General features: G+C 40.0%; 3 protein-coding genes across 5 annotated transcripts in view; 2 read left to right on the forward strand and 1 right to left on the reverse strand.

Moving 5' to 3' along the window:
• Positions 1-133: 133 nt before the first annotated feature.
• hdac12 (histone deacetylase 12) lies at positions 134-2,784 on the reverse strand. 2 transcript variants are annotated; one of them, XM_038694250.1, is made up of 8 exons: positions 2,558-2,781; positions 2,314-2,457; positions 1,926-2,085; positions 1,622-1,818; positions 1,337-1,487; positions 743-859; positions 518-660; positions 134-405 (listed from the first exon to the last, which is right to left on the reverse strand). In XM_038694250.1, the coding sequence occupies exons 1-8, from the start codon at positions 2,657-2,659 to the stop codon at positions 382-384; spliced, it is 1,038 nt and encodes a 345-aa protein (XP_038550178.1). In that variant the 5' UTR covers positions 2,660-2,781; the 3' UTR covers positions 134-381. The 2 variants fall into 2 exon arrangements, with proteins under 2 accessions (XP_038550178.1, XP_038550179.1); XM_038694251.1 differs by lacking the exons at positions 134-405; positions 518-660 and having other exon boundaries at positions 1,314-1,487; positions 2,558-2,784.
• An 11,506-nt stretch (positions 2,785-14,290) lies between these two features.
• Positions 14,291-16,791, forward strand: LOC119882714. 2 transcript variants are annotated; one of them, XM_038692908.1, is made up of 2 exons: positions 14,291-14,507; positions 15,927-16,791. In XM_038692908.1, exon 2 carries the CDS (start codon positions 16,046-16,048, stop codon positions 16,778-16,780), a length of 735 nt encoding a protein of 244 aa, XP_038548836.1. In that variant the 5' UTR covers positions 14,291-14,507; positions 15,927-16,045; the 3' UTR covers positions 16,781-16,791. The 2 variants fall into 2 exon arrangements, with proteins under 2 accessions (XP_038548836.1, XP_038548837.1); XM_038692909.1 differs by lacking the exon at positions 14,291-14,507 and adding an exon at positions 14,517-14,720.
• A 6-nt stretch (positions 16,792-16,797) lies between these two features.
• stard13b (StAR-related lipid transfer (START) domain containing 13b) overlaps positions 16,798-19,614 on the forward strand; it is a 59,769-nt gene continuing 56,952 nt past the window's right edge. The window contains exon 1 of the mRNA XM_038692904.1: positions 16,798-16,938. The gene's annotated coding sequence lies outside the window, so the exon portion shown is untranslated. The remainder of the gene's footprint in view (positions 16,939-19,614) is intronic.

The raw sequence follows: 19,614 nt of genomic DNA on the forward strand, positions 1-19,614 counted from the left end.
CTGGAGCCAATCCCAGCTGACATCAGGCGAAAGGCAGGGTACACCCTGGACAGGTCGCCAATCCATCGCAGGGCGTCATGAATGATACCTCTAATTATTTGGTAGATCGTCATTCAGTGACAGACACAAACTGTATAGTTCAATAACAGAATATTTAATAGTTACACAGACAGTTGCTTCTATATAAGTACAGATACAGTATTTTGATGAGATAAACAACAAGTTGAACACCTAGAGTCACAACATACCACATACTGATATTCGTTTATCACATTCAGCATGTTGGTTAGCTGCAAGTATCCTGTCTTTTTTTATTCCCAAATATTAATATTGAAGATATTTCGAGCTCTGAGTATCCTCTTGATTTAGGGTATAAAGGTTTTACATTCGACACTCCCTCCAAACCTGAATATGAAGAACATGAACACAATATACACATGTTCAGTGAAACTGTTTAAGGAAATGATTCTGTATTGAAAAGTGGTCATCCAGCAACATCTGACTATATGTCCTGTACCTGAGTTGCTGCTCTGTGGACGATGGAGTGTCTGAGGGCTAGTTTGTCGATGTCTCTCGAGTACCCTCCTCCAATAACAGCAGCGACAGGAACACCTCTGCTCACCACAGTCTTCATCACGTACAGATCTCTCTGATACAGCCCTAGGAGATCCTCACAAGTCATCCAAAAAAGTCTAGAAATTATTTTGTTGGAGGAGATGCTTGGGTCAAAGTTATCACTCACCTTCGTCAGTCAGACGGAGCTTCCCGAGTTCATCTTCCCAATGAGGGTCGACACCTGCGTCATACAGAACCAGATCTGGGCGAAAAGTCTCCAGCAGCCAGGGAAGGTGGGCCTCCACTACATAACATCATCACATATGTAGGTCAGTTAAAACAAACTCCTTATTCAAATGACTCAAACATACTACTAATTATTTAGTTTTGATTTTCATTTGTGGTGGTGATGGTGCAGTGGATAAGATGCCTGCTTTGGTGTGAGACACCCGGGTTCAATCCCCTACTGTGACACATCTACCAATGTGTCCCTGAGCAAGACACTTAACCCCTAGTTGCTCCAGAGGCATGCGACCTCTGACATAATTAACAATTGTAAGTCGCTTTGGATAAAAGCGTCAGCTAAATTAATAAATGTAATTTAGCTTGTATATTTCAAGCCTCATTTGGAACCAGCAAAAAAACTGAAATGTCTAAAATGAAATGACAAATCTGAAAACTTAAGGATTCAAATTGAGATTTAGTGACATGACTGCAACACTATTTGGATCTAATCTATAAACACATATCACATGTACCATTATGGCCTGTGTTAACGTGCCTGTGGAGAGGAACTCCTTGTCTTCCAGCCCATCCTCCACGCTGATATCTAGGTCGCTCTGTTGTTTACGGAGGGGGAAGTTTTTCTCACAGTGCACAGAGAATGTAAACACGCACGGCTCCTCTTTAAAAATGAAAGCAGTGCCGTCGCCCTTGTTGGATGCAAAAGATAGAAGGGTCGCTAAAGTTAAGCTTATCAACTACCAACAAACACAAATGTTGTACTTATGACACAGTGGTAAAACCCCACAACAACATAAAAGTGGAAGAGACAAGTTAATGCTACCTGATGCACATCTAGATCCACAATCAGAACCTTCCTTTTGAGCGAGGAGGTGCCCATCAGGTATTTGGCTGCAATTGCTAAGTCATTGAGAAGACAAAATCCTGAACCATAGCTTGGAAAAGCATGGTGGGTTCCTCCTGCTGTGCTGCAGGCCAGACCCCTCTGCAGAGCTACTTCAGCAGCTAGAACGGTCCCACCTGTCAACAAGAGAGAGGGTGAACACAGCATGTAGCGTGATCTTTCCAGGCCATTACACTGTTAAATCATCAAGAGATGTAGTTGTTGTTGTGGATGTTCTTCCCACCAGTTTCATATCGACAGCGTCTCACTATGCCTTCACTCCAGGGGAAACCTGTCCTCCTTTGTTCTTGCTCGTTTATTTTCCCATTTATGAAGTTGTTCAAGTATTCATCAGTGTGCACGCATCTGAGTAAATCTTTAGAGGCAATTTCAGGGACCCACACCTACTGTGAAGAAGGAAATTCACATGACTAGGAAAATATAACAAAAGAGCTTCCAGTAGTAGGCTACTACTACAAATATTAGATTTTCTTATAATATTTATTTAGTTTAATATTAGATTTTCACCATTGTCCATTCATTTCCAAGAGTTGACCATTCAGCAGTAAATAATAACAGTTTTCATCATCCTAACTGTATTTCTTTGATTGAAATATCAATGCGTTACTCACCTGTTTCTCTGTAATGACTTGATCTTTGATTAAAAAATGTAAAACCCGGGGGAACTTGCCCATAGGGAACCTGTGATTGGGTGGGAGTTGACACACATAGTTGCTGTGATGAACTATTGGAAGTCCGCAGGATTCATGTCTCACCTATGAGGCGAAAAGGTTCACTAAAAGGTCAGTCTTAATGTAATGCATTGTGTTTGTCATGTTCAGTAAAATACACTGTGATAAACCAAGATGTTCTTACTAGCTCAGCATGGAAACATCTGCAGGAGGCGAGAGCTGCACCGACCAGCCGCCCGACTTTTATGCGAGGTCTTTTAGAAAAGATTTGTTTCATGCACTTCATTTCTCTGACTGACGTTAAAGCTAAATGACTTAGCCTTAGAAATAATAATGTTGTGCAGGTTGATGTTATGACACCAGACTGGACGACAACAAACGTGCTGAAGGTGTCCCGTTTGTTGACGGATGTTTGACCGTGTGTATCCTTTTCTAATACTGCCATCTTCTGTCACGGAGTGAAAATAACACACAGTGTGACGGTTGCATGATTGACTGCCACCATCTACTGAATGAATCTGTGAATGCATCATATTTCTTCTTGTTGTAGGCTGCTGTATTAAATTAAATTACCACCAACAAGCTCTCAAAAACTTATTAGCGCACTGAAATTCTTTTTTTTATCTTAACTGTACAAGCAAACAGCATATTAATTAAATACTGCAATAATCAACCATAATACTTGTAATACTACAGTTATGATTTTCTTTATCCTGATTGGTGAAAAGTATCATCTGGCAACTTATAAACTAGAATTACTGCACCAAATGTAAATGTTAGTGCTGCAGCGTGTCATTTTTAAGTGGGCAAAACATAAAATTATCATCATATTCGAAGAATCATATACATTCTGTATAGTATGAATGCAGCGTCCACTTAATTTCATTTGTCCATCCTGTCATATTTGATGACAATTTGTCTGCATACATACTGATTTGGAGGCCCCATGCACATGAGGTGAATTTATGATTCATGAGGATCTTTTCATTCTGCTCAATGTCAGTTTTTTTTTCCTTCTCTTGATTCATCAAATGATCAAATCCCCTTTTACTTTTAGAGTTTTCAACTTTCCACACATGACAACTTGCGAATCCTTTCTATTCTAGTGCATTTACATAAGTTGTCAAGTTTGCATACACTACACAGTTTTAGCATGTCTGTTAGGACATTCATTAAGACTACTTTGTGCATGACAAAAGTCATTTTTCCAACAATTGTGTTTATAGACAGATTTCACTTATAATTCATCACACTTCCAGTGGGTCAGATGTTTACATACACTATGTTGAGTGTACCTTTAAACAGCTTGGTATGTTGTGGCTTTAGAAGCATCTGATGGGCTAATTGACATCATTTGAGACCTGTGGATGTATTTTAAGCTCTATCTTCAAACCCAGTGCCTCACTGCTTAACATTATGGGAAAATCAAAAGAAATCAGCAAAGACCTTAGAAAAACAAATGTGGAACTCCACAATTCTGGTTCATCCTTTTGCAATTTCCAAATGCCTGAAGTTGGCCTACCATGTTCATGTGTACAAACAATTGTATGGAAGTATAAACATCATGTGACCATGTAGCTGTCTTGGAGACGCATTCAGTGCGAAAAGTGCTATTCAATCCAAGCGAAGGGCTTTGTGAAGCAGCTGGAGGAAACCGGTACAAAAGTATTTATATCCACAGTAAAATGACTCCTGTATTGACATATTGAAAGGCCGCTCAGCAAAGAAGAAGACACTGCTTCAAAACCACCAAAATAAAGCCAGAATACAGTTTGCAGCTGCACATGGGGACTAATATCTTGCTTTTTGGAGAAGTTTGATGAAAAGTAACTGTTTGGCTATAATGACCATCATTATGTTTGGAGGAAATAGGGTGAGGCTTGCAAGCCCAAGAAGGAATGAAAATTATGTGAATATACTGAAGAAACATCTAAAAACATAAGCCAGGAAGTTAAGGCTTGCAAATGGGTTTTCCAAATGGACAATGACCTTAAGCATTCCATAGTTGTTGCAATATAGCTTAACAAAGTCAAGGTATTGGAGTGGCCATCACATAACCATGACCTCAGTCAAAATTATGATTTTGGGCAGAACTGAAAAAGCAAGTGCGTGCAATGAGGCCTGACTTCCTCACACCAGTTCTTTCAGGAGGCATGGGCCAAAAATTCAAAGAAGCTTGTGGAAGGCTGCCCAAAGTAACTTCAGTTAAACTATTTAAAGGCATTACTACCAAATACTAACTCAGTCTATGTAAACTTCTGACTAACTGGGAATTCGATGAAAGATATAAAAGCTGAAAATATCATTCTCTCTTCTATTATTCATTTCACATTGTTAAAGTAAAGTATCTTAACTGACCTAAGACAGGGAAGACATGTTTACTAGGACTAAATGTCAAAAATTATGAAAAAATCAATTTAAATATATTTGGTTAAGGTGTTTTTTCTGCATTCACCCGTTTGTCTCTATCCTGACCACCTTTATCCACTCCTCCTCTGTCCTCTTCTGCAGCATTTACAGTCAAAGTGTGCTGTCATACTCAGAGTCTGGAAGACTTTACTGTCTTCACTTCCACGTGTTACAGTTTAAGGACTCTGGAAGGGTAAGTCATATGGTGCAAATAATTCACATGCACTCTAAAATGTCGAGAAAATTTTCAGTATTTGCATTTTCACATAGTGGTGCTTTTTTTAGATGAAAACTTATATCTTCAGTTTGAAAATGTCATAGTTTCCTTATCACTGTGCTAAAATGGCCTTTGATTAGTTACTTTTGTGTCTGGTTCTGCCTCTCCATCTGCCTCTGTTTTACATTGCTGGCAGGCAGCTCAAGGCACTGTCTGGCATACTGTCTGCTGTGGGGTTCTCCCATGAGAGTTTTTTTTGTGTGTGTGTATGAAGAGTCCGGTGGATGGAAATTAGTACAGCCCCCACTTGGAGGGGCTAGCATCCTCAAGGCAGAGACGAAAAAGATGAGAGCGTTGGCCCCAGGTGCAGAGGAGAGGTCCCCTCATAATAGAAAGGGGAGATTAGAGAGGTAAAATCAATTACTGAGTTCAGCTTTGTTAACAAGCGTTTCAAATAGGGAGTGAGGAAGGTGGAGAAGGGACTCTCTTTCCAAATGAAATTCTCCAATATGTCCTTTGTTTGCTTTGTGCAGCAGATAGATGTTAAATTCTGTCATAAAATAAATTTTCTGTTCTGCTTCGCGAAGGTGTTTCTTTAGATTTAATCCAGGCTTTTTAAAGAACCGTACCACTGGCTTTGTACGTTTTAGCTCATTTACTAGAAATCACTTTTACTTTACATCACAGATAATAATATTGAAAGCCATGCTTCTGTTTTTTGTACTATTCCAGGCATTCATTGGTTTCCATTCATTTGCATACAGTATGAAACTCTATAGCAGACTATTAGGTTGTTTAATCGATCACAGAGTTAGATTAAATTATTAAATATCATTCTTTGCATGCTTGTTTTGCATGATTAGCAGCGTATAATTTAAGATCCTCAATTGATTATAAGAGATGACTATGAAAACCAGTAAATATTCCCCCTTGAGCATTTGGAACGATTAATCAATCATCAAAATAGCTGAAGAATAATTTTCTGTCTATCAGCTGATTAAGATTAATCGATTAATCGTTTCAGCTCTACTTCTAATCAGTACTGCATTAACATGCAACAATAGTAATAAAAAGTTACAAAAGTAACATAATGAAACTAAAAGTAACACAGATTTGATGTTTATTGTGACTGATGACACAAATCAAGCATATTTAGAATTAGCTCATTGATTTTAATACCATTCAGAAATCAATGAAAACCAATTAACAATTAAAAAACTTCAAAGAATGCATTTAAATTGGTCAACAAAATGTAGTAAGAATAAAATCCTCACCCTGGCATGGTTCTGTAATATTTTCCATTGGTGAAAAAGAAACCACGACTTACAGTCAGCTGTGAGTGAGCAGCAGTCTGCTTCAGAGCAGCTGTTTTTAAGACCTTGCAGCTCTACATGTCACTCCTGGGTGAGACAATTGACAGATAAAGCTGACAATTGCACAGCTTTGATCTGTTTTTCTCTGATTGGGCAAAATAATAGCATGTCCACATAAGTCAGCCCATTGAATATCATGTATCAATATAATACAGTGAAATTATTTCAGGGGTCACCAAGTTGCTTCCTTGCGTGGAAGGAAGCCTTTCAATTTATTCAACCAAAAAGCCATAAAGACTTATCTTAAAGACCTTTTGCCATCATACATATTATCTTTGGTTCACACATGGATGGGATCGATGATTTGCTGCACACCATGTGTGTTTAACCAAATGAATAACCCTGTCATCTGTGAATAGCCCTGTCATCCTGGCATGTATTTTCATGTTCCTGGAAGCAGACGTGTTTGTTGTCCGACCCCAGGAGGGGGATTGGGCGGTGTGATGCTTGCATCAGACACTGGATTCAAACATACCTGTTAATTACACAACATCACAATCACAACACTGAGCCCACAAACCCCCCGTCCTTCACTTCCCCCTCACAACTCAGTGCGGAAGGAATTCGCTGGTTGATTGCGAGCGCTGGCAGAGCGTGTTGCAGCAGGTGAGGACAGGGGTTGTTGTTAGAGTGAATTATTTTGTAGCTGCTCTCCGTGTGTGATGGTGACGGCCTGCTGCCTCGTCCCACCGAGGTAAACCCCGGTCACATGAAAGGCCGTGCTGATTCACCCCTCATCCATCCCTGTCTTCCTATAATCACATACATGTTGGGGAGACAGGGTGTGAAATTATTATAGTGTAATTTAGCATAATTTACTGTGTTTACATCTCCCCTTGTTATCACTGGAACTGACATCTTCGTTTTACTCTCAAGCATCACTAATTGTTTGGGAATGTCCTTGCAGCTGTTAACTAAGTGCAGGGGTTAGGGCCTTGTTGATGAGGCCAGCTGCAGATTGAAAGAAACTGTTCTTGTGGCATGAGGTTTTGGTCCTGATGGGCCACAACCTCCTCACAAATAAGAGCTTCTGAAACAGTTTTCAGTGGGAGGGGTCAGCCAAATCTTTCCTGCTTGCGTAAGGGCCCTGAAGGCATACAGGTCCTGGAGGGATATTAAATTGCAACTAATCACCTTTTTCTGCGGATGCTGCTGCCACTGCCAAGGACAAGGGCAGGTTGCAACTTACCAGATGGTGATGGAGGAGATAATGATGGACTTAATGATGGTTGTATAAAATTGCACCATCATTGACTTTGGCAGGTTGAACTTCCTCAGCTGCCACAGGAAGTACATCCTCTGCTCTGCTTTCTTGATGACGGAGCTGATTCTCCCACCTGACGTCCTGGGAGATGATGGTGCCCAGGAAGCGGAAGGAATCTACAGTGTTGACTGGGGAGTCACACAGGTTGATGGGGGCGGTTAAGGTCTGGGTCCTTTCTTAAGTCCACTACCATCTCTTGCCTCTTGTCTTAAAGGGGCTATATGTAGTTTTTTTTTATGAAATGAATCTCTTTTTATTGCCTGTGTGTGAAGGGGTAGTAACCTCACATAAAAATTATCCACTTGCCGAACTTTTTTGTTGCCTCTGACAGCCAGTATGCCTAATCCTATGTGAAGACTCAGTTGCCTGTGACTTCATGCACACTCCAGTGCCCCTGGCCTGTTGAATTTGTACCGTACTCACAGCCACAACACCACAGCTAACAACGTAGAGTACGTTAAGACCATAAAACAACCTGCTCCCAGCACACACAGACTCCAACACAAACTCCGTGTAAAGATAAAAACCAACAACAAATGTGTTGAAGCCCTTCAGGCCAAACGAGAATCAGATCGACTTTGGGTGAAAACACAATCAGCATCGATAAGGCTTGAGCCACGTAGAGACCTCCGCTTTTTCCCCCCAAAAAATGGACACAGAGTTGGCTTTAATCCTATTGGACTGGTAAACTAACATTACAAACAAAATGTAATTTTGTGCTTTAGTTTGCTCCAGGTAGATAACATTAGCTCGTCGGCTAACAGCAAGCAGTTGCTAACATTATCCGGTCTAAAACATGGTCTAAAATTGTATAGTTGTATAGCTTTCCACATTACTTCACCAGCTAATGCGATCCATATTACTATCCTGTGTACCACCGATATTATGTCAAAGTGTGGATTTTAGCCTGCAAGAAATGATGTAACTGTACAAAGAAAATGTGGAGAGATGTGTTTATACTAACCAATAGCAGTGTTGCCAACTCAATAAAGAGAGTAGCTATTGGCTGTCCTAAAAGTTGCTAAATTACGTCATCACCTAATTTGCATATTTGACCATGTGCATGTAATTGTGATGGACGCTGTATAAGAGAGGAATAACGTTGTGGGAGAGACAAGAAGTGATTAAAAAACACCCCAAATATGTTTAGAACTACAACCATGTAGTTCTAAGCATATCTGCGCATTCTCGATTCATTTGCAGTCTCTGGATGCGGAGGGGTGAACATCTCTTGCTCTGACTGCAGCTCGAAGGGACTTCTGCGTGAGAACTGGGCCGCCTGTGAGTGCTTTGGGATGGAGGATGGGGCCCACGGCAGCATCCCCTGCTCGTTGAGAAGAGTTAGATCGATCGTGCTTTCATGTCAGAGTCTCCAAAAGTCTCCAATAGCACCAGAAAAGGTTGCTACATTTGTCGCTTGTCACTATTTTGAAAAAGAGTCGCTAGAGGGGTCTAAAAAAAAAATTTTTATAGAAGAGCCATTCCAGATTTTAGTTGATTTTAATTAATTATCTTTTTTTTGTAATTTCATAACTTTCTTCCTGCTTTTACGTGTGTCTTAATTAGTTTGCTGTGTTTTATTTTATTTGCTCTTGTGAAAGCACTTCGCAACATTATTTTGAAAAGTGCTCTATAAATAAAGATTACTATTATTATATTATCATATTTTAAATATAGCAACAAAGTCACAAAGTTCATGTTCATGTATCATGTTGGCTAAATGCAGTCAATATAACGTTATCATGCAATGACCATGGATTAGTTCAACCTCAAGCTGATAAAAACATAACATTGCTATGGAAGTTTACATGAGTTTCCTGCATGTTGTGTGAAGCTGTCTCGATGTTTTGGTCTCTGTGTGTCTGATTATGCTCACTCATGAGTTCAAACACGCATACAAGCACACACCATGTTGCAATCTGAAAACCGCACCGCTAGTGGCTGCTGAAAACTACATACAGCCCCTTTTAAGAGCATTGAGCTCCAAATTGTTCTGACTGCACCAAGTCACCAGATGGTCAATCTCCCACCTGTAGGCAGGCTCATCCCACCAGAGATGAGCCCAGTGAGGGTGGTGTCATCTGCAAACTTCAGGAGCTTGACTGAAGGTGCAGCTGTTGGTGTACAGTGAGAAGAGCAGAGGGGAAAGAATGCAGGCTTGGGGGAGCTGGTGCTGATGCTCCTGGGTGTCAGAAACATGTTTCCCCAGCAGTGTTGCCTCCTGTTAGACAAGAAGTCTGTGATCCACCTGCAGGTGGAATCAGACACACTCAGCTGGGAGAGCTTGTCCTACAGCTTAGCCGGGATGATGGTATTGAAATATTATTGTTATTGGATACATTTTTATTTTACATCAGATTTAACACAATACCACAAGGTGACTTTGTCCTCTTAATATTTATCTTTGACCCAAATAAGACTTTTCTCCAGAATTGTTTTTACACTCTTTCTCTAATGTGTTCTCACACACCAAAGTGCTCAAAAAGGAAACCTCATCAGCTTTGTCTTCATTGTGGATGTCGGGTGCTGCTATATTACATTTCTAATTTGACTGTTACATTTGGAAGAAATTGTGGAAACATAATGGCCATTATATTTGTACCCACAACAACTCTGTGATGATTTCATCAGCTCTTAGGATGGAAACAAAATATGATGTGCAGAGAGTGATAATGCAGACCATCTGCTCTGTGGTATGCTGGGAATCTGTAGGGGAGCTGCAGACCTATTCATTCAGACTGTGGTATTGCTGGAATGTTTTCTAATGATGTTTATGTTTTGTATTGTACTCGTCTGTTTTCCACAGCTGGGTAAAGTTCATGTTGCAATAGCATAAAAACACAGAAGATTTTCATGTTTTTACACTTACTATCCTTAGATATAAATGCACTATTTTGTGAATGTTATCTGTGTTGCAGGAGCATATCAAATTTGATCATTTTGAGTACTGTAGATGTAATTTAACCTTGTCAGTGTTTGCTGTCTTAACAGACTCATGCTTGTTCTGTGTAGCAATAACATGTTGCGTTGCTGGCAGGCAAACCTGCGACCATACAGCCATGTGTTTCAGCAAAACAGCTGGCTCCATTCTCTTCCCCTCACTTTAATCTCACTATGCCATGAGAAGACCACAGGCACTTCAGAACGTCTGCCCGGTCTTGAATGAAACCTTTATTTCCCCTAGGCCAATTTGCTTGACAGCCGAAAAAGGTAACTTAATGCACAAGAATGTATACTTTTTTGTACCTCTGCATCTCAATGAGACATCAAATCTCTTTTGCTTATCAGACTACAGTTTTTTATTTATCATTTATTTGTATTGGTGTGATGCATTAAACACATATTACTGATGACTTTATGCTCAACATAATCACACAAACCTTAGTTAGTATACATATGATTTATGATACATATACTGTATAATGTTTTTTTATTTTTTATTATTGCAGTTAAACAAGCACTCCAAAGATTAATATTGTCATTTTATATGTTACTTGTGTCAAACTGGTATATTTTTACAAAGACTAAAAAAAACAGACCAGAAAGAATTCCAAAGCAGTAACAAATGTGTTTAATATATTCTAAAGTTAAATTAAAAAGTATATATTCCATCCTGGTTTGAGATTAATAATTCATTGAAGAAGTATTTTGTTCCCTCAGGTTAAATTCTTTAGTGAATGGGTCATGAACTCTGTCAATCTCAATCTCCTACACTCTTTCAGTGAATGATGAACAGAGAGGGAAATTATCATTCTTATCACTCTGTAATTCAGCCAAAAACAAACAGTAATATCCTCTCACAATTACATTTGCTTCTTTTTGGACTGGTTGGCAGTGAGCTTCTCTGCCTGCTGAGGATCTGCTTCCGGGCCTTGGTATGCCTGCCATCTCTGGCAGTTTTCTTTGGCAACCTGTCCATGTCCCCCAAGTCCTGTCTTGACATAGCTGTCAAAGCGGTGATCCACAGCAGGAAGTCTTGTCTTGTTTTCCGTTTAATTCAATACATTTCATGTATAGTTACAAGTTGCATTTGGCATTGATACTGAGGAGAAGTAAGTAACCACACAGGCCTCAACATGTTACTGTTAGGACTTTTAAGGATAATGCACTTTAAATCTAAACATACTGTTTAGAGGGGTGGTTGTGGCTCAGGATGTAGAGGTGGGGCTCCTCCAGTCTGCATGTTGAAGTGTCCTTGGGCAAGAGACTGAACCCTAATTTCTTCCCGATGGCTGTTCCATCTGTGTGTGTTTGTTAATTTCTGTTCTGATGAGCATTTGGCACCTTAGCTGACCTTCCTCAGTGTATGAATGTGATGTAGGTGCTTTAAGGTGGCCGGAAGACAAGAACTGTATGAGTATTACCATTAGTTTGTATTTGAATCACATTAATTTTAATTTTTAAAATGAAAACCTGCAAGGGCTTTGTAATCTGCACTGGATATGTCACCCTCTTTCCTTAGAATACATTATATTCAAATAAGCTATGTGACTAAAGAAACATTACCATCAAACTCAGCTGTACTTTGTTTAATAAGCAAACAAAGAGTGTGAAACTGGCCTACCAACTTTGGAGCAAAGAAATGATGGTGCTGACAGTCATCATATTTGAATAAAGCACATAAGAGACAGAGCTTGTATTTGGCCAGTATAAAGTGACTTTAAATACACAAAGACCTTGCTCTCTCCCTGCTCCAGGTGCTGATTCTGCCTTCTGTCCCCTGCGGAAGCAAAGTCAGTCAGTGTTTTTCTTGCAGTGACACAAACAAGGTAGTTTTTTCTTTCTTACATCCACTAGAGCCATGAGCAGACAGGGCCTCCCAGGTTAGCTTGTGAGAACATCCAGCTGTGTTTGAGCCAAGCTGTCCTTACTCCCACTGGCCTTGGACTGTTCACCTCCACAGCTCAGATAGACCAGGCAGAGAAAAGGCTGCATATGCTGTAAGAGGCGACACAAGGGACCGTAACATTGTCTTTCTATTGCTGTGTTTAACTCTTTCTCTCTTCCACTCTTTTTCCCTCAGTCACATGCACCTGCACTTTTGTTACCTTTCTCAGACAGAGTAAACAAGACCATGGCACAGTCACACTTGGTCTATAACATCGTGTACACAATCCAGGCTAGAAATCATTTTTTAAGATTTTGTGAAGATACATTGTGGCTTTTATTTTGTTTTAATAAATAAACTCGTTTAAAGGAATTTGATTTTCGGGGAAGATTCGCATCGAGTTGAACTACTTTATTTTTATTATCAGTTAACAGAAGCCAAACTTCCTTCCTCCTGTAACCTTTACATGCAACCATTCAGACAACAGGGGAAATGTAAACACAGATAACCAACAAGGACATCAGGAATGTCACTCAGTGTGAACAAAAGATCATGAAACATTAAAAGTTTGTGCACATACCTTATCTCACCTGTCAAACTGTGGATGTAGTGCTGTTACATGGCTGACGTGTCAAGCATGGATTATTTTTTAATTATTATTTAATTTAATTTTAATTTTTTAATACACAGCAGAATATTTATTCCCTCCTCTCTTTGTCTTTGAATTTCAGTTAGCAAAATACAAATCATTTCTGCATATTGTTAATATATAAGAACAGAAGTCAGGACAGTCTAATGACCAACATCTTATAAATTTTTCACGGCGCAGGGCAGAGACAGAAGATGACTTGTGAAAACCAAAAAAAGAAAAACTGGAGGAAGATTTGAAACATTGCTGAGAGAGAATGACAGCCACAGGCACATTGCAAAGTGTTTTTATGAATGAGAAAAGTCAGTCAGCGCTCATTTTCTCCCTCCTGGCCAGAGGTCAAACTGAGTCCAAGTGTTGATTTGTGGCTGTGGCTTCACCACCTGACTCCTGGTGAGGTGACTGAATGAATGAGTGGATAAACAAATGAATGAACCCCTGCACGGTATAAAGTCAAGGACAACTTTCAGAGTGTGAACTCAGAAATTACTTCTGCGACACTCCTGTTCTATCAGAGAGCCCAGGAGCAGCATAAATAACAAGTCCTCAGCCAATGAACAAACACTCAGACATGCCCCTTTCATGCCAACTCTCCATGCTCATCTCTCACTTTCACCCACAATTCCTATATGTGGTATACTTGGCTCTTAAGACATGCATTTTTAACTTGGTACTGATTCACTAGAGCCCTATTGTTTACTGAGGAATGCCTTGGCTCAAATTTGGCTCAAGTGTTTTATTTTTGTATTGTGATTTTTGTGAATATGTGCTTTTGTTTATCTTTCACGTCAAATGGGAATCACATGTATTTTCGGTTTCGGTTGGACATATCATCTTAATGTGTAATATGCTCCAGTATATCTTGGTACTTCACAGCTTTCCCCTTTGGACTTGAAAGCATTCCTCAGCCTGGTGTTTTCTAGCCATAGGTCATGGCAGCAGTTCATCTTGCTCCGGTTTGGGCCGGTGAAGTCAGCCATCCCTCACAGCCTGTTTGTAAGGGCTGGAAATGCATTTCACCTTGTTCTTTTACAGTGCCAACCGCTGTTGATCACCTCCACTACCCACCCACCATCTCCCTCCCGCTTTTCTCCCCCCTCCCTCTGTCTCCTTTCTCCTCCTCTTTCCATCTCCCAACAAGTACACGTTCTCCCTGCTCAGTCACTGCTAACTGAACACTCCTGCAGCCCCCAGGGAAACAAGAGGAGGAGGGCGTGATATTTGTGATGACAACTTTGCCTTTTAGCAGAATAGGCCTATGGGGACATAAGTGTGGCTCTGCGAGGGGCTGCCCAACCCGCTCTGCTCTTCAGGAACGAGCCTCACTGCCACTGTTTTGCCATGATCTCAATAACACTGTTGGGCAACACAGACAACTTTTTTCCACTCAGCAGGTGAGTCTTCTGTTTTCTGTTTTCCTGAGAATCTGACTCAATGATGACTAGTATCTCCTTAAGATGAAACAAATGGCAACTCTTAATTTCTCTCTTCACTAATTATCCTTGGCTGAGTTGAGAAAGTTATACTATAGGTTGATTCTACATGAGAAGACTTGTTCAGGAGCTTTCCGTTGAAAACACTGGATGCTTTCTTTCCCACTCCTTTAAGTAAGTTGTGGTCTTGCCTTGCCCGTCAACACTCCCAGTTAATTTTCTCTGTGACTTCTTCCATTTATTTAAATCTGCTCTGCATTCATTTGAGAATAATGAGACCCTCTTTGCATAGTGTTTTTCAAAAGGGGGGTTTCTTGGAAGGAACCCTAATCTCCTGTACACTCACTTCACATTCACCATGTAGGGACAGGTTATACAAGAGGCAGTATATAGAAGTATATAGAATTCATCATGTACTTATTATTGATGTTGCTGTATGGAACTGTGACTACATACATACCATTTGCAGGATTTTCCAAATTTCCATCATTGTGCCATATTTATAAATTATATATAATGTATTGTTGCATTTTGTCCTTGTCTAAGATTGATTGATTGCTTGGTCCTAAAAGAAAAAGAGTGCTGTGTGTTTATTTTGGTGTGTGTCAAGTGTCTCAGGGTCTTAGTAAAGGCACTTTTAACTCCAGCTTTCTCACAGAACATACACTGATTCTTCTAGAAAAATCTATACAAGCAAGTGTTTTGCTCTTAAAACATGTTGATTCGACCCAGCAGGTCTTGTGTAGGTTATGTTTCTTTTGGAAGTGTCCTGGTTCAGTTGCACTGTTATCACATCTACAAAAAAATGTCTACTGAGGAAAGTGTTTGTGATTAAACAAGATACAGATTGTGCTGATCTGTTGCAGCCGAATAATGCAATTGTTTGTTTTTCCATGTGTACTTCGGAAGTCTCAGACCTTTCCAAGGAGTGTTTTAAAGAAGGGCTTAATAAAGGGGTGGTGGGATGTTAACCACAGTCGACCAGGGACAACATCTGTCCTGTTGAATGGTGTAGTGTGTTGTAAATCACCGACTGGTTAAGAGCAGTCAGATTCCTCTGTGCAGTGATGTCACCATGATCGTTTGTGAAACAGATCCAGACTTGAAAAGGCCAGCCTGAGTCAGATGTTGAATTTCACCACAAACTTCTCGCTGGATGGCACGTAGAAAGAGCTGTTCACAACTGGATTAGAATCTTTACATTCAACTGTGGTTGCATACTGAGACTTTGATGTTCACAGGACACATACATTTGGAAACATTCTAAGAAGCATGTATAGTCCATCTTCTTGTACTATTTTCAAATTAGGCTTCATCTTTGTGTGCTTGTCAGACGTGTTATATGCCATTCAAACATTTTCATTTTTTTTTTTTTTCCAGGTTATCTGCTGTGTGGTTTGATTGAGCATCTTGGATGAAAAATGGCCATCCGATACATCAAGCACAAGTACCTGTGGATTTATGTTTTGAATTATGAGAAACTGTAGTATAAAATAATAATGGAGATTCCCACTGTGGTGAATTTGGAGGGACAAAAATTTGCCTTCTCAACACAGGAGCTGACCTCAGAAAGCTCTGCTCTCTCATCCAACGGCTCAACAGACCACAGAGGGGATAACTGTTTCCCTGAAGCCCAAAGCTCGCTGATGGAACCAGATGAGGACTTACACGAGGAGAATAAGAGTTTTGCTTGTGTCAGTCATAACAACATTGAATCTGCGGGAGCTGTGTGCTTACAGGAGCCTGAACAAGTGTCAGTCATTCCTGGTGAAGGATCTCTGGACCAGAGTCCACTGGCTCCAGCTCAGCTGGGTATAGTGTCAGTTCAGAATCATTCTGGTCAGACTGTAGACTTGAACTGCAGATGTGTAAAAACAGACTTTGAGAACTTAGAACCAATCTCAAATGGCCATGTCTTTAGGCCTCCAGAGGACCCGTGCTCTATCCTCAATTTGGACTCCACTCCTATCTTCACTGTCTCTGCAAATGTTCCTGATTCGAGCCGAAGAGTCCTGGATCTCCCACGCATTGTGAGGCACAAACCAAGCTCCATCACCTTCTCACAATATACCTGTCCCTCAGGAGCCAATGGCCACGCTCATGTCAATGAGAGCTCTGACGATGGAGCGACTTCACCTGAAGGGGAGGAGGATGATGATCATGATGATGTGATGATGATGATGATGATGATGATGATGATGATGACGACGACGAAGACAATGATGTGTTTCTAGAGCTGCTTCAGAACAGAGAGCTCATTGCCAATCACAGACAAAGGAGCCCAGGCAAAGACAAACAGAAGAGGAGAGGCGCTACAAGTGCCCGAGCAGAAATCGATCACACGGCCAGAAACTGTGGTCATGAAGCAGAGGGAGAAAGCAGAAGTAAAGAGGTATGCTGTTATTGATTTAAAATCATTCACAATTATTCATTATTACCCTTTCATTGTAGAAGTAATCAAATATTAACTAATGTCAAGAAATTAGAAGAGATGTTTAGTGCCACAGACCTTTATATTTGAGTAGTTAATTTGAAAAGGACAGTACATATATTTGTATAAAATACATATACACTACATAATAAATATACACAAAATAGTACATTACATATCCATCAAATCTGAATGCTCGAAACATCACATGGTGGTATACTAATAATTGTTCATGGGAGCATTAGCTAGTGTGCAAACTCTATTTTTCCGTTTTTCACATGTACTTCGGTCCAGCACCAGCAGTATTTATCACCTTTGCATGTGGGTGCTTTTGTAAACGTTTTGCATATTGACTTTTGTCCTTTACAAAAAGCACATAGCAAATTGATCTGTTCACGTGTGAAATATCTCAAAACCATGGAAAATTTTAGAAAATCCAATTGTGAATTAATAACACATGAAATGGTGTTTGACATGTGCTACATATGTGAATTGGGTTTCTCATGTATTTAATCCACATGTGCTTTTTTAAGGAAAATAAAATAAAATATCTTAGTAAAGTAATAGTAAAAAAATTGTGGCAGTTGGTGTTAAATTAATTTTCATAAATAAATTATCCCAAATTCATATAGAAATTAATCAGTCAAAGGCACTGCACAGAAATCTAGAAAACTGTAAATCTAAAAGAGTTTGTAGTATAGATTTGTAGTGCCAGGAAATTACCACAGTGTCATTTGCCAACTCCTCCCAGCTGACATCATTACACTGTGAAATAATGCATAGTTGGTATAAGTGTGTAGGAGTATACTGACTTCACATTTGTACTAACGCAGATACAGAAGGAATGCAAACAGTTTCTGCTTTCTCTCCACTCCCTTAGCAGGCAGCGGTGTTTTGACAGAGCCCATAGCAGGCCATATTAACACTGAACTTAGCCTTCCATTACTGAACAGCTCCCTTTATCTCCCTTAACAAGTCAAGGCACATGTTAGTCTCTTTTTCACACAGCCTCTACCCTGACCTTTGTCGTAACCATCCTGTAACCACTCATCCCTGCTTTTTATTTGCCTTTTAAAGCCTCATATGAACATTTATAAATAAGTTCAAATCCATTAGATATTTTTCTACAACTCAAGAGAATCAAATGCCACAAAACACTCTTTTCTAACGGTCTGCAATTAATAGCACATATGTAAACAGGGCAGAGTAGATGGGTGGTGAAGATTAGCTTCTCTGTCTGTTGGTCAGGTATGATGTTGCAGTAACGCCAGCCAACTCAGTAATGATTTAACTGCACACAGCACATAGATGCAGTTATTAACATTAACCATATGAGGGCACTATATGCAAAGTTTTCCCACTATGTCATCTCATGACCCTCCCTGATGCATCATTTAGCTCAACTGTAACTAAAAACCCTTAGAAATACACATTTCTTAAGCTAGCCTTCCTACCCTACAGAGATTGCTGTGTTGAGGTGTTTTGCATTGCAGTATATTAAGAATGTAATTTATTCCTCCAAGTAGCCAGGTAGCCGTTGCCCTTTCGCATGACCGGCTGCTACATTTGGATACCTCCATGGTGATCTCTGGCACTCTCTGTGGGTGGCGCAGACTAGGCACCAAGCCCAGAGCTCACACACTTAACTCCTCATTTCCATGTCAAAGCCACTGTGTTGGGGTTCACAATGTGGCCAATTTGCGCTGATGAAGTTATAGTCAGCTCACATTTTGTTGTCCCCCAAAGATAACATTAATGCATTTATCTAAAGGATTGACTCATACCAGCTCTGTTGCCATGGTGTGAGGACTTCAAACAATTGTCGGGGCCGGATTGAGGGGAAAGGCACGAAGAGATGAATCAAGGATAGTGTCTTACTTGAGCGTCAGCCCCTTCTCTGGAATTCGTCTCATTCTAAGAAGTCTAAGTGCCCACATTCCTGAACAGCACCTTGCGGGGATGTCACTGAAAAGAGACAGTGTGAATATGTTCCAGATTTGGCTTGAACATGCGCAAGATGTGCAGATGGGGCATCTGGTTCTTGCATTTGTTTGACTCCAGAGGTTAATTAGGAGTCCAGCTCACACGATCTCCATCTTCTTTCATTTCCCTTTCTTGTACAATACATTTTCAGTCATTTGGCTCAAATTATCAAAAGTTTTCCCCCACAAATATCCTTACATATTACAGCAGTTTTTTTCTCTTGATCTGAAGGCTTGAAATCGTCTGTTCACAAACAAACATTCTGTACACATGGACTGCTAAAGCTACAAGTCAATTTCTTGTTTGGTCAGTCTCTGTATTTTCTGTAGGAATGTACACCCACTGAGATGCAGACAGAACGATTTGTTCAGAACTCATGAGGAAAATGTTTTATATGCACATGCTTCTCGTTCCTTCTAATTTGGTGCTTAACTAATTTTACCAAAAGTTTTATCTAAATTGAGTTTAGGATGATAAAGAGCTAGTTCCTTATACGTTTCTGTTCTGGGTCATAGGTCAGTTTGTAAAGTTTTTTGTTATAACCATATAACCAACCATATCACCATTATTTTGTCACAACATACCTAGAAGTCAAACACTGTAAGTAAAGACATATTTATCACATAGCATCATTCAAAGTCTTTTTGTAATTCA

Source organism: Micropterus salmoides, unplaced genomic scaffold (genome assembly GCF_014851395.1).
Source record: "Micropterus salmoides isolate LMB-PRFRI ecotype aquatic unplaced genomic scaffold, ASM1485139v1 Ms_hic_scaffold_3, whole genome shotgun sequence".
In the NCBI taxonomy this organism is placed as follows: Eukaryota; Metazoa; Chordata; class Actinopteri; order Centrarchiformes; family Centrarchidae; genus Micropterus; species Micropterus salmoides.

Coding starts and splice junctions, on each gene's coding strand:
- hdac12 (XM_038694250.1), bottom strand. CDS start 2,659: ATGAAGTGCATGAAACAAATCTTTTCTAAAAGACCTCGCATAAAAGTC. Junction 860..1,336: donor CAAGGAGTTCCTCTCCACAG/GCACGTTAACAC, acceptor GATGTTATGTAG/TGGAGGCCCACCTTCCCTGG. Junction 661..742: donor GCTCCGTCTGACTGACGAAG/GTGAGTGATAAC, acceptor AGGATCTCCTAG/GGCTGTATCAGAGAGATCTG.
- LOC119882714 (XM_038692908.1), top strand. CDS start 16,046: ATGGAGATTCCCACTGTGGTGAATTTGGAGGGACAAAAATTTGCCTTC.